Source organism: Cydia fagiglandana, chromosome 22, assembly GCF_963556715.1.
Source record: "Cydia fagiglandana chromosome 22, ilCydFagi1.1, whole genome shotgun sequence".
NCBI classification, from domain to species: Eukaryota; Metazoa; Arthropoda; class Insecta; order Lepidoptera; family Tortricidae; genus Cydia; species Cydia fagiglandana.
Window position 1 is genome coordinate 5,364,575 of NC_085953.1, and position 14,163 is coordinate 5,378,737.

The 14,163-nt window shown below is 40.8% G+C and overlaps 1 protein-coding gene across 1 annotated transcript in view; it reads left to right on the forward strand.

The window, feature by feature from the left end:
- Nucleotides 1-7,534: 7,534 nt before the first annotated feature.
- The window catches only part of LOC134675411 (endothelin-converting enzyme homolog), an 89,300-nt gene continuing 82,671 nt past the window's right edge, over nt 7,535-14,163 (forward strand). Inside the window, exon 1 of the mRNA XM_063533641.1 lies at nt 7,535-7,582. Within this exon, the coding sequence (XP_063389711.1) occupies nt 7,550-7,582 (33 nt within the window). The 5' untranslated portion in view covers nt 7,535-7,549. The remainder of the gene's footprint in view (nt 7,583-14,163) is intronic.

Below are 14,163 nucleotides of genomic sequence, written 5' to 3' on the forward strand. Positions count from 1 at the left end.
CTTTCGATCTGGCAACCCTATGTACACATGTCTAGGAGCATTTGTTAATAAAACCGGCCTTGAATTAGAGCATTACTGTTTCCAGAGCCTGCATGCCAAATTAAACCTCTAATTATATTCGCAAGTGTTTTACGAGCAACGCCATCAAAGCTTGTGTGAAATAATCTTTTCATGCCACTGCTCGGAAAGATGATGGCATTATATTGACGTATAAGGGTCCCCCACATCTGGTGTCTTTCGAGCGTCGGCATCTATAATTCTATGGCCGCTGCCCGACGCAACCTCGACGCGGCGTCGACGCAACTGCGCAGCGACGTCATTTTCCATAGCGCTGACCAGACACCGACAGACGCCGACGCTCGAAAGACGCTAGATGTGGGGGGGGGCCTAATATCTACGGCAGGCGTGGCTCATTCCGGAATTTCGTCGCTTTGCAACAGGTAGCTACAAGTACATCCGTTCCACACCTTTGGTCGCTAGCCATAAGCCGCGCGTGGCGCTGTCGCCACCTAGCGGCCATATCTGTCCTAATCGTAACAGACGCGTTTTGTTATTATAGTTCGTTTTTTTTAACATTAGAAATAGACCTTGGTCACCCTTTCTTGCGTTTATGATTTTACAACTTATTGTTGTTGCACATAACGATACATCGCGATGTTACTAATAGGGGCGCTAACGCTAAGTCTTGAAAGATATTTCAAGTGGTTGTCAGATGATCGGAAAGCATTCAAAGAACACAACTAACTGATGAAACCGGTTCAAGTAATCTTAAACTCTGTGACCAATGCTATAAGACCGAGATAGAATGCAGAGAAAGAGAATATAGATCACGAGGTATGGATGGTGCTAGACGATGAGGCCGTGAGTTTATTGATCTTTATTTATAAAACAATACAATAAAAAGCCGAAACGAAAATGTATAATCATTTTATTTATGTCCGTTTCTCAGATAAGTGGCATTAGTTAGGTTTATACCACGACTGCCTTAGGGGTCATGTCATCCATTAATTACGTCACACGAATTTCTAGGTTTTTTGACCCCTCCCCCCTCCTTGTCACACTTGGTCACATTTGGCAAACCCCTCCCCCCCTAGTGTGACGTCACATTTTTTCTACGAAATCGCCAAATCGAAATAAGTAAGTACACCTAAGTATTATTAATATTTTATCAAAATATTTTTGACGATATAAATATTAGTAATTTTATAACCCAAAACTGCTTAGGAAAGAAAATGAAACGAATAAAAACGATTATCGTTTTAAAAACTTGTTATTGAAATGTACAGCGAATAAAATAATTTAAATTAATGTTCGGTTACTGATGAAGTTAAAGTGACGTCACAAAGTTTGTGTCTCCCCCCTCCCCCATGTCACAATATGTCACATTTTCTTGACCCCCTCCCCCTAAACGTGTGATGTAATTAATGGATGACCCCTTATCAGTGTCAAACTGCTCAAACTGACATATTCGCTAACGTCTGTCATACTTTTTTATTTCTTTTGGAAAGCAAACACAAATAAGTGAGCAGGAGATAAGTTTACACACTAAGGACAATCACTTTTTTCCTTATAATAGCTCTCACTAAAACATGTATAACACGCGTATTCGGGAAACGAGATAATCACAAGATCTAGAAACGATATAGAGATCAACTAGATTTACATTAGATATCGACTAGATGTGACTTGGATATCTAAGTCATAACTTGTCGAAATCGTTCAAGAGGGCCTCCAGAATCGCGGAAACGTCAAATTTGACATATCTATCTTACAAATATCTTTAAATTATCCATATCGTAACTTGTTGAGGTCTAGTAGAGATCTAATACATTTTCAGAATCGAGCCGTAAGTAACAGAAATTATACTTACTTAACTACTCTTAAGGTACTGAAATATTCAAGAGATATACAGGAATAGCAAAGCGGTTGTCAAGTTGGAGCAGAAAGGAGAACCATTCCAAATCCAAAGAGGCGTGAAACAAGGCGACCCTATCTCCCCAAACCTATTCACTGCCCTTTTGGAGTCTATATTTCGAAAACTACAATGGGAAAGCATCGGAATAAATATAAATGGCGAATACCTTAACAATCTACGGTTCGCCGACGATATTGTCCTGATAGCGGAAGACCACGAAGATCTCGTATATAAGTATGCTGAATACCTTAGACAGAGAAAGCCAAAAATGTGGTTTACAAATGAATAAACAAAAAACATTTGCCATGACTAACGGCGAAGAAATACCTATCACGACTGAATCAAATAAAATGGAGTATGTTGATAAGTATATATACTTAGGCAAATTAATAACCTTCAAACAGCAAACATCTAGCGAAGTCGAACGAAGAATAAAAAGTGCATGGAACAAATACTGGTCATTAAAAGACATTTTCAAATCAAACCTTCCAATCCACCTCAAACGCAAAGCGATGGACTCTATAGTTTTACCAACACTCTTGTATGGCTGCCAAACATGGACATTCACTAAAGATATTGTTCAAAAGATCAATGTATTCCAAAGGGCGACAGAGAGGAGTATGTTAAACATCAAGCGGAGTGACAGAAAAAGAAACCGTGACATTAGGAAAATAACTAAGGTGACAGATGCAGTTGAACTTGCCTGCAGAATGAAATGGAAATGGGCTGGTCATGTTGCGAGACTCAGAGATGAAAGATGGACTGAGAGAATATTGCACTGGCACCCTCGCGAGGTGACAAGACCAAGACGCCGCCCAAAACGAAGATGGGTAGATGATATAGCGAAGATAGCTGGAAACACATGGACTCGACAAGCAAAAGACAGAGACCATTGGAAGGGCTTGGAGGAGGCCTTTGCCCAAAAATGGGTACCTCACCTTTAATAATATGATGTGTAAAACCACCCAAAATTTGTAATATTTGTGAGAATAAAAGGCTTAAATAAATAAATAAAATAAATAAGGTACTGAAAACAATTATGTATTAATTTACTAACACTGCGTACTACATCAATATTTTTTCTTAAGATTACCACATTTAAGACAATAGATGGCGTTGTTAATGTTAATTATCTTTTGCTGTAAGTAATACACTACATTTTTTCACTGTCCTATCCTATTACATCATCTTAAAAACATGACGCTTTAGTTCACAACAGTGTTGCCAAGTTGCCAACTCGGATTTTGAAAAAATGCTAGACTAATGTCTAGATTATGCCAAAATTACGCCAAAGTTTTTTGAAATACCTATTCTAAAAAAATTATAAAATATCACTTGAAATTAGACACTTAAAACACAAAAAAAAATCAAATTAGTTGCCTTTTTCTACTGACAAGGTCTGCTTGACCAACTATGTAGTCAATCGACGTCCACCCGTCTAAAAAAGTCAAAATTCATATGATAATATGAACCACATAAGGCGATGGCGCCTATTGTTGCTGCCAAGTTGGTGCAAACTTGGCTTAGACTAAATTATGCTAAAAATATGCCAGATGCTAAATGGAAAATGTTGGTGCCAAAGCAAGTGAAAACATGCCAGATCTGGCATCATTTAATGGCAATACTGGTTCACAAAGGAAATACTCACTAACAATATGCGAAGTTTCCTTACTTTAGCCAAACAAGCCTGCTTCTAAAACAGCTTAAGCCCCTTTAACTTCCTATAAAACTACGCCATTTTGAAGTCCCTACGTCTCAGTATATGCGAAGCACGTCTTCATAGCGTATTCTGTACGCAGACGGGTTTCCGCATTGGACTAATTTGGATTTACTGTGTCTATAATGAAAGCCTAGAAACCTATTTATTGGTCTTCGGATCTACCTGGGGGTTTAGCCAAGAGATCAATATCGATCAATTAAAGATTGGATTGGCCTACAAGTATGATATGCATACATATATCGTCATATTTTTCTATGCAATCGAGTTAATCGTAGATCAAGAATTACAGAGAATAAATTCATCCCGAAGTATCTAGTAAAATCATTTTTTGAGACTAGACACCTATGTACAGTAACCTGCAATAATATGTCGTCGGGTGACAAGCAAAAGTCACTAACTAACACCATTGAAATTATTGGACAATAAACCGTGTTACAAGTGTAATAAAGTGCATTTACTTTAATTTTTTGATAGTACTTAGTGACTTTTGCTTGTCACCCGACGATGTTATTCTTCAATGCCGGCAAAAATATCAAACACGATCTTATTTGTAGAGCCAGGAGTGCGTGTTACATATTTTTGCGGCCTTCGAAGAGTAACATATTATTGCAGGTGACTGTACAAAGGATTTTTCTTGGAACTTTTCTATCGTCTGACTCTTTTATTTGCTCTTTGCTTCCGTATGTTCAGTCAGCAGCAGAAGTTGCTAAGCGGGCGAGATGTTCAAAATGATCTAGACGCGACTTTATTGTTGAGAGAATAAGAGCGTGTCAAGGTAATTTTGAACACCTCGTCCGCTTAGCAACTTCTCCTTCTGACTGTTCACTTTCCGTCTACATCTCCATTCTTACGGCGAAAGCCGTCGTTAACCGAAATGTTGGAACTATCTGTTTTACTATTTAATGGCTCCTCTACACAATGGGCCAGAGCCGGCCACTCCAAGGGACGCATTTATGAGTTTTACGCATTTATACTACCGCATGGCTGCGTCCCTTGGAGTGACCGGCGTTGGCCCATCGTGTAGAGAAGCCATGCCATAACAAACTAAACAATTCATCTCAGAACCGAAACGTCATAAAACCACCGCTCGAAGCAGGTTCATAAGTTGTTTTAGTTGACAGGATAGACATAAATGGTTCGAGTACAGTATTGGAAACATTACTTACAAGGGAAAGTCAGAGAAACTCACATTGTTTGTGAGAGTAATTTAGAATGTCGTAAAATTGTACTTATTAGCTTTCATTTGGATTTAAGGGTTTGGCCGTACTTTCATTTGGATTTAAGAGGTTTGGCCGTACCAAGCTAGGTACAGCCGACGTCAAAGATATGTTTACGTTTTTCGCCTTATTACGAAGTAAGGTGCAAAAGTGTAAACATATTTTTGAAGTCGACTGTACCAGTACTTAAACATGGCTACAAAAGCTTGGTTCTTATAGTTCGTTTTTTTTAGCATTAGAAAGAACTCCACAGAAGCAAGCGTGCAGTTTTTATCAGGCTCTTTAATTGTTATTAATTATTGAATTATCTAATGTAGCATGGTCAATACATATAATTTACTTCAAATTATTACTGCTAAAAGTGCCGGATTTGGAACCACAAGCTTACTTCTGCGGAGTTCTTTCTAATGCTAAAAAAACGGACTATAAATCTCAACTCGAAGTTACACATTTGGTACAGTCAAGTGTAAAATATGGGTGCACAAAATCATAGTCAAAAATATGTCCCATGGCTCTTATGTCAGCGAATTTAAGAAACTATGGGACATATTTTTGAGTAAGTTACACCTATATTTTTACACTTGAGTGTACTTAACTATTTGACTACCCAACACCAGATTTTCTCTACCAAGTTCCGCTACTAAAGAGATAACTTGTACCTAGCAAATTTTAGAGAGCCAGGTCCCTACATCATGAAACCACGTAAACGTCAGCTTAACATCGGCAGATCAGCTAAAAAATATGGTTAGCTAAAGTCAGATGGTCAGCAAGGGTTAGACTAAATAAGTTACACTTTAGCTGAACAGTTCTACATACTTACCTGGCTAGGTAGTAGGCTGGTAGGCTGGTAGGTAGTCAGCTAAAGTCAGCAAAGGGTTAGACTTAGACTAGGTTACACTTTTGCTGAATAAAACATTTTTTTTTACAGACAAGTTAAATAATACATTTTGATTAACCAGGGAGCAAAGTGCAGAACTAACTTAACGGATCTGGTGTCCAAAATGATCTTCATTCTTCAATAAAGCAAATAATTTGAACAACTGACTATTAAGTATATAATAGGTACTTACCTAGCTACTTCTGCTAGTAGTAGGCACTTGCTGCTGGTAGTAGTTTTATTTTTAATTTCCAAACATAGCCTTTAGGTACAAGCAAGGTGCCTAATCGACAATGTCAAGTTCAACCTACCTAACATTCTTATCGCCGCGCCCATTATAGGTAGTGTTTCGTACGAGTCAAGGCCAAAATGCCGGCCGGCATAAACAATTTAAAATTGGAACAAAAAATTTTATTGGTGTCAAGCAACTCAATAGGTACTTGTAGAAAAATACCTACTATAGTATCGGATTGTACCATTTTTGGTATAGGCTTATTTCTTCTCATCTTAAATCCCTTAGTTACTGCGCATGTCACGTTTGGATGGATGTGTACTTATGGGTGAATAGGCATAGTTTTGAGGTCAAGAACCGACATAGAGAAATTGCGAAGGGTTCATCTCCCGTGAACGGTTTCCTTAGTTATGTACTAAGTATCAAATTCAAGTAACTAGTCTGTTATTAAGTATAATTGAAGTAATAAACTAATAAATTATCAGTATTTTACGACCTACCTTCTATGTTTGTACAAAACCGATACTTTTATCAATGTTAAATATGAATAGGTACCTATGTCGATAAGTGACAGCTAGTAAATATTAAATACCTACTAAAAGTGTTCATTAGACTGTAATGAGTTCATAAATTAACATTTGAAACAGCGAAAACCCGGTGGTGAATCTATTTATAAGCTAAGCGTTTTCGCAACAGTCAACCCAATTTTTGACAGAATAGGTCAGTAGCATCACTAAAAAATCTCTAAAACATCTTAGTAATTGACAGAGAAACTCATTTAATACGTTTTTATAATTAAGAAACTATTAAATTTATATAAACCGGTAAATTTTTCGCGATATATTATCGTTACAAAAGCCGAAAACAACAGGTGCTAGGACTTACCTGTAAATGTATGGGGACCTTCTTGACTGGAGCAGTGGCCATTTTCAACAAATCCAATCAGTGCACAACACAAAAGTTTATTAATAAATCGCGTGTAGGCGAGATTACACTTTATTTTATACGCTTCAACGCACTATACATACACTATCGACAACGAAGCGAAACGCCTACTGATTAAAAATTTTCATTGAGTTTACTATATCCCTACCACCGCGCAAGCGTAGTAAAGTCGTTGCGTGCCGTTGGCGGGATGCAAAACAAACAATTCGTCCGCTCATTCTTATCAGTTCGAAGCAGTTCCACACAATTCTAGTAGATAGCGCTATTAAACACACATTTTATAAATTACTTTAGAAATAATTAATAAGTAACATAAAATGTATTGTATGATTTTATTTTAACTTAATTTCATATAAGGATCATTTGATCGTCACATATTTAAACATTTGTAAAAATGAGTTAACGCGGCGCGTCATGTCAAAAGCGTTCTAACTCCAGTCATTGACCATAGATGGCGTAATAATCAAAGCTCAATCAATCATTACTTTGCGCTCTAGCTTTCCACCATCCACCAAAACATCCCATGGATCAACCATGAGTTGGTCGCCTGTTATATTTCGCGCTCGTGTCTCCTAAGTGTACAAACATATATTTAATTTATAATTAGTTTAAGAAGTGAAGTGTGTATGAAGATTTACCATCGATGCCCTCTCTACATTTGAAGCCAGGATTAACGGTAACCATGAAATTTTTATCACAATCTTCGCATGATAAAATAAAATAGATAGTTTACGTTATTCCGTCATTCGTATTAAAAGATTCGTATCATCTTTAGTCAATAAACAAAGAGCGAAGCCGTTCTATTTTTTCTTAAAGCTTAAAATTAGACTGTAGTAATAAGTACCTATCTACGAATGCCCAGTCGCTCAATATGTTAGCGACTTTACCGGGCTATAGATGGGAATTTACAATTTAACTAGCGACCACCCCGGCTTCGCACGGGTTAAAAATTATACACCTATACCTTCCTCAAGAATCACTCCATTCATAGGTGAAAACCGCATGATAATACGTTCAGTAGTTTTTGAGTTTATAGCAAACAAACATACAAACAGACAGACGCGCCGCGGCGGCGGACTTTGTTTTATAAGGTCATCATATAAGGATTCCTCCTAGGGTCCTATTATCTTTGTTTTTACGGGGATTGAGCGTGTAAAATCGCGATAAGCTCTTTCGACGTTCCATTAGACCTTGGAGAGAAATATGCGCAAAAACTGTTTTAAACTAATGTTGATATTGAAAGTGCCTATCAATTAATTAAGTACATTACCTAATCTTTGACTAAAGAATTTTACTCGTTTACAATTTTAGATGCCGTGTCATTATTTTAGAAGCGTAAATAAGTCAACTTCTTTGTTTAAGTCTTTGATAGGCTTGAATTAGCTGCCGTTTTTTTAAAGGTGCAATATGATATGCAGCAAAGTTTATATATATTAAATGTACCGGCCTAATTGACTGCTTCGAATTTTAGCTGGCCGAAAAATAAGAACTAAAAACATAAAAACGAAATACATATTTGTAAAACAAAAAAAAAACAGAAAAAATGATAAATATATTGACGGTATGAAACCCTCAGCCCTCTCGGGTTGTGACTGTCGTGAGACCGAATCGCACTTGGTCAGCTTTTACATATAGGTTTATAGTAGGTATATATGTATATGTCGGCGGCCGATCGTAAGATCAGGCATATCGTGAAATTCCTAGGCATATCGTGAAACGTGAAAATCTTTGACTCGTTCCCTAAGTCGACGGAGCCCCGCTACGCGGCAGGGCAGTTTGCCCTTCGGGCATCTGAAGCAACCTACCGAAGCTATCTTACCTATATGTTGGTTTAATATGACTATCCTCAAAACAATACACAGGAACATTACGATCTGCCTGATCTTACGATCGGCCGCCGACATATATACATATATGTAAAGGACCTTCCTCGTTTGTAAACATACACCCGCCATCCTGACATGGGATATGGGATATTGTTTCGGCCCCGACCTTGTTGATAAATGATAACGCTATCATGAAAGTTTACCAAATCGCTATCAGTACCTACCATTGCCATGGTAACTCCATGTTGATGTCATTTCCATTTCCATTCGCGGTTTCATTTCTAACTATTCTAAAGGGGGCCCCTAATCAGTGGGCCCCTTAAGGGGGCCACTGATGAACAGTCCGCCGGACGGTATCGGCCTGTCAGTTGTTCGGAACTGTCAAAATTTTGTTCTAACTGACAGGCTGATAAAGTTTGGGTTACAATGCTTACTGCTAATAGCCCCGACGTAAGTAACGGGAACAAACCCATTTAAAAAGCAAATTTACCATTGTGTAAACGAGGTGGAGTTGGTGAGTTTCCCTCGTGAGAGCGCTGACTAGGTAGGTGGAGGTTTCTACCTAGTTGGCACTCTTATTGGATGGTAATGGGTTCAGGCCTGGCTAATCAGAACAACACAGATCTTCCAATAAGAATTTTATTGAGCACACACACAGTATATTTATACAGTTCTCTTATGACGTATTGATAAGGTCCGTAATGACACTAGCACTGCACACTACGCGAACGTCAAATTGTCCGTTTACTTGGTTAGGCGACCGACCGTATAGGTGATACGGGTATGGCGAATTAACTGTGACGAGACGTACTCCGCACTAGGCTTACGCCTTACTAGGGTAGGAGTTACACCGTGTGTGATCGGAATTGCGACCATATAGGGTTTACGCAATGTGTGATCTGGACGGGCTTGCTCCGTACTAGTAAGGAGTTCGCTTGGAGAACTTGGTCTAGTAGACAGCCGTGTGAATCGGAATTGCGACCATATAGGGTTTACGCAATGTGTGACTCGGGACTGCCGTGCCTAAAGCAAGGTCCTAGCTAGGAGCCGACTGGGATGTCAACTGATTTGGGTCATGACCCGGCGACCTTTTATACCACTTGACAGCGTGGGTGAAGCGATGCTCTCGAAGCTTGGCGTCACCCCGCGGTGGGGGTGTAACCGATGTTTGGCGCGCGAATCTGGAGCGCGCGACAATTGCATCGTAGAGAAAAAATGGCGTGGCGGCGGCATTACTGGAACGCGCGCCCGCCGCACTATAGAAAAACGGGCTGGCGCCGGCGCTTAGCGGAAGGGCCGGCAGGATCTGCTACCTGCGTTACGCGTCGAGGTCATTTTGGGTCGAAGTTGAGTTTGTTGGTGCTACAGTCTCCCCCTCTGGCTCCGACGACGTCCCGACGAGGAGTCAGTAAGTGGTAGCACCTTTTCCTTGCCTGCTTTCGACATCTTCTTTGGTCGACCTCGCTTTCTGATAGGTTGCAGCGGCTCTGGCGGGGTGTCCATATTCCCGTGATACGGCGTCAGGGCTGAGGCGTGATAGACCCCAACCTTTTCCAGAGAGTCACCATTACGTGTGACTTCATATGAAGCTGGCCCGTGGCGCTGCAAAATAACGTAGGGACCATCTCTTCGTGGCGCTAGCTTCGCACTCACTCCACGAGCTGAATTGCTGGTCGCATGATTGGTGACCATCACCAAATCTCCAGGTTGATATTTCGGAGCTTCTCGGCGCTTTTTGTCCGTTGCTTCTTTTCTTCTTTCTTCTTTTTCTTCGCTCACTTCACGAGCTTCTTTTAAGGTATCTGCCATTTGTATTAGTTTTGGCATAAGTTCAGGAACAATATTCTCTGACGTTACGATCTGTCGTAGATCTCTTGATGCCTCATCCGGTGTACTTAATTCTCTACCGAATGTCAAGTAAGTGGACGAGTGTCCTGTGTCGATGTATGCGACACCGGGTACTCTGCCAACTTTGAATTTCACCGTAGGGCGAGGTCGAATGTCACTCGGGGCGGCTGGTCCCCAGAAGCTGAATTCCGGATTCTGAGCTGATGAGGGCGGTTTACCCGAGCAGGTGGGACACTTGCTGCGAACGACGCCAGGTTTCCCACACCCATAACAAGTGATCCCGGTTGGCGCTGATCCTGCTGGAGGTGCCTTCTTGCTCTCCTCTCCCCCTGCTGACGAGCCCGATGATTGTTGGCGCCGCTTGGTTCGGCAATCTGCCTCCACGTGTCCATGCTTGCGACAGTAATCACATTGAAGGCGTCCAGAGGCGTCCCTGTTCTCGATTGCAGGTAGTGGGGGAACCTTCCGTTCCCAGCTGGGCCTCTTCTCTAGTAGGATTTCTTCTGCGCTACGCGCAAGTTTCAAGAGCTCTTCAATTGTGTTAAATGCGCTTCTTGGCACCATTTCCCGGATGCCTATGTGGAGTTGACCATAGATCATGTGTAACTGATGGTTCTCCGGCGGGGTTGGTGCGGGCAGCTGCGCTATGAGTGCCCTCTTCCTCGCGACGAACTTCTCGGTGGGGGTCTTCGCATCCTGTTTCTGCTCTATAATCCGTTGATACAGGACGTCAGCAGGTACCTTTGGAGCGAACGCATGCCTAAGTCGGTTCTGGAAGTCTGTCCATGTTTTGATATCCGACTTGGCGCCTTCCCACCAGATAGCGGCGTCCCCTTTTAGTAGTAGGGTGAGCCCTTCTAATGCGTCCTCGTCTGCAATGTCTTCCAATTTCTTGTAAACATTGATCGCTGAGAGGAACGTCTCTACAGCTTCGTTTTCGCCGGTTCCGTCGTACGTCGCATTGCATTGCGCGAAGGATCCCTTTTTGGTTGCCGGTGCTAACGCTGCGATGATGCGCTGCAGCTGCTCCTCGGTCATGCTGAGAGCCATCTTCGCTCTGTGCTGTGCTCTTGTCCTGGGTTCTGAAGCCAGGGCCACTTAGTTGGGCGCCAGTTGTGAAAACGAGGTGGAGTTGGTGAGTTTCCCTCGTGAGAGCGCTGACTAGGTAGGTGGAGGTTTCTACCTAGTTGGCACTCTTATTGGATGGTAATGGGTTCAGGCCTGGCTAATCAGAACAACACAGATCTTCCAATAAGAATTTTATTGAGCACACACACAGTATATTTATACAGTTCTCTTATGACGTATTGATAAGGTCCGTAATGACACTAGCACTGCACACTACGCGAACGTCAAATTGTCCGTTTACTTGGTTAGGCGACCGACCGTATAGGTGATACGGGTATGGCGAATTAACTGTGACGAGACGTACTCCGCACTAGGCTTACGCCTTACTAGGGTAGGAGTTACACCGTGTGTGATCGGAATTGCGACCATATAGGGTTTACGCAATGTGTGATCTGGACGGGCTTGCTCCGTACTAGTAAGGAGTTCGCTTGCAGAACTTGGTCTAGTAGACAGCCGTGTGAATCGGAATTGCGACCATATAGGGTTTACGCAATGTGTGACTCGGGACTGCCGTGCCTAAAGCAAGGTCCTAGCTAGGAGCCGACTGGGATGTCAACTGATTTGGGTCATGACCCGGCGACCTTTTATACCACTTGACAGCGTGGGTGAAGCGATGCTCTCGAAGCTTGGCGTCACCCCGCGGTGGGGGTGTAACCGATGTTTGGCGCGCGAATCTGGAGCGCGCGACAATTGCATCGTAGAGAAAAAATGGCGTGGCGGCGGCATTACTGGAACGCGCGCCCGCCGCACTATAGAAAAACGGCCTGGCGCCGGCGCTTAGCGGAAGGGCCGGCAGGATCTGCTACCTGCGTTACGCGTCGAGGTCATTTTGGGTCGAAGTTGAGTTTTTTGGTGCTACACCATTCTAATTATATGGTTCAAATTCTTGAATCAGCTCATTCGGAGATAACACGTTTTTGCTATCTTTAAAAACAAAACCACCCTAATTGTTCTCTGAACAAGCTGTCATATGAATTTGAACCTTAATACTATCACGATAGTTGCTTTTTAAACGACATGGTTGCTTTGGCACGTGGCTGTAGACCGCTCTTAAAGGAAACAAAGGCTTTTGTTTAACGGATTAGCACCCGCGCGAACTCGAAAAATTCACCTGAGATTATTCAAACTATACCATCCGGCGGACTGTTAATCAGTGGACCCCTTTAAGAACCTGTAAATATAATCACTCTACAACTGTGTTTCTCATGTTTTTATTTGTATGTACAATAAAGTATACCTATACATACATACGTATAATCAGATATCGTCAAGTCATCATCAAAACTTTAACTATTTGTTTACTGTATGTTATTTCTATGTATTTTTCCTTCTTGTCTGTTACCTCCCGTGATTCTTCTCACTTGATCGTCTCATCGGAAGATCAGCGCTGGAAGCCACCAGCAACATGCTGAGATGGGGCCATTTCGTGGCACTTTCATCTTATTTTGTGTTTTCTTTTATATAATGTATTGTACCGATTGTTTGTTTGTGCTTACGAATAAATCTATTCTATTCTATTCTAAAATGATTTAATGCATGCACGTTACGTAGCAAATAGAGAGCAAGTAGAGCAACAGTGAGCAAAATATCATTTTGCCATTTCATCAGTTTCGCACTTTTTAAACAGCATTTTTGCCGCAGATCCTAGGTTTTCAATCTGATACTGTAATTAAGTAAATTGAAACTTGTTTAATCTAAGTGGTATCTAAATCAAGTTCATAGTATATCGTATTTTGTCTGCAATACGGCAGGATTAGAATTATGGTATTGGAAAAAGAAGCTTTAAATTATAGGTACTTTATTTTAAAATTAAGAACATATTTTAAAGAATCATTAATTTTCCAAGTGGCCGTATTGCCTGCAATATGGTGCCTGCATCATCATTTGTTTTTATTATAATTTATTATAAAAACATCTTAGTTATTATTTTTATTTTACGAAAATAGTTATTTGTACAACAAGAGATCAAAGTTTGATATTTCTTCGAGTGCTTGTTTTGAGTCCCGTGCAAGCGAAACATTGTATAATAGATTCACGAGCGTAGCGAGTACAGTACAGTCAGTACAGTACACAATATGCGTCACTGATGCGTATACGCTTTTTCGGTGTGGTAGATCTTTTTAATCAATTAGGTTTAACGAACCTATTAACGTTAACATCAGCTACTATTATGGCGTTGACAGCTTATGATGCCATAAACATCGTCAAACACATACACATACACCACACATACAAGTCATGCAACACATAAACACACAAACATGGATACATGCCTACCTAATATGGTTTCAGTTGTTTGGCTAAAATAATAATATGGTACCCACTGTTATGTTCTGAACTGTATTTAATCCTACAAATTAATTTTATGTAAAAGTTTGTATGTTTGGATATTTGGTTGTTACTCAATAACATACCTACTCGTAAAAACGGCTAAATGGATTGGAATGAAATTTAG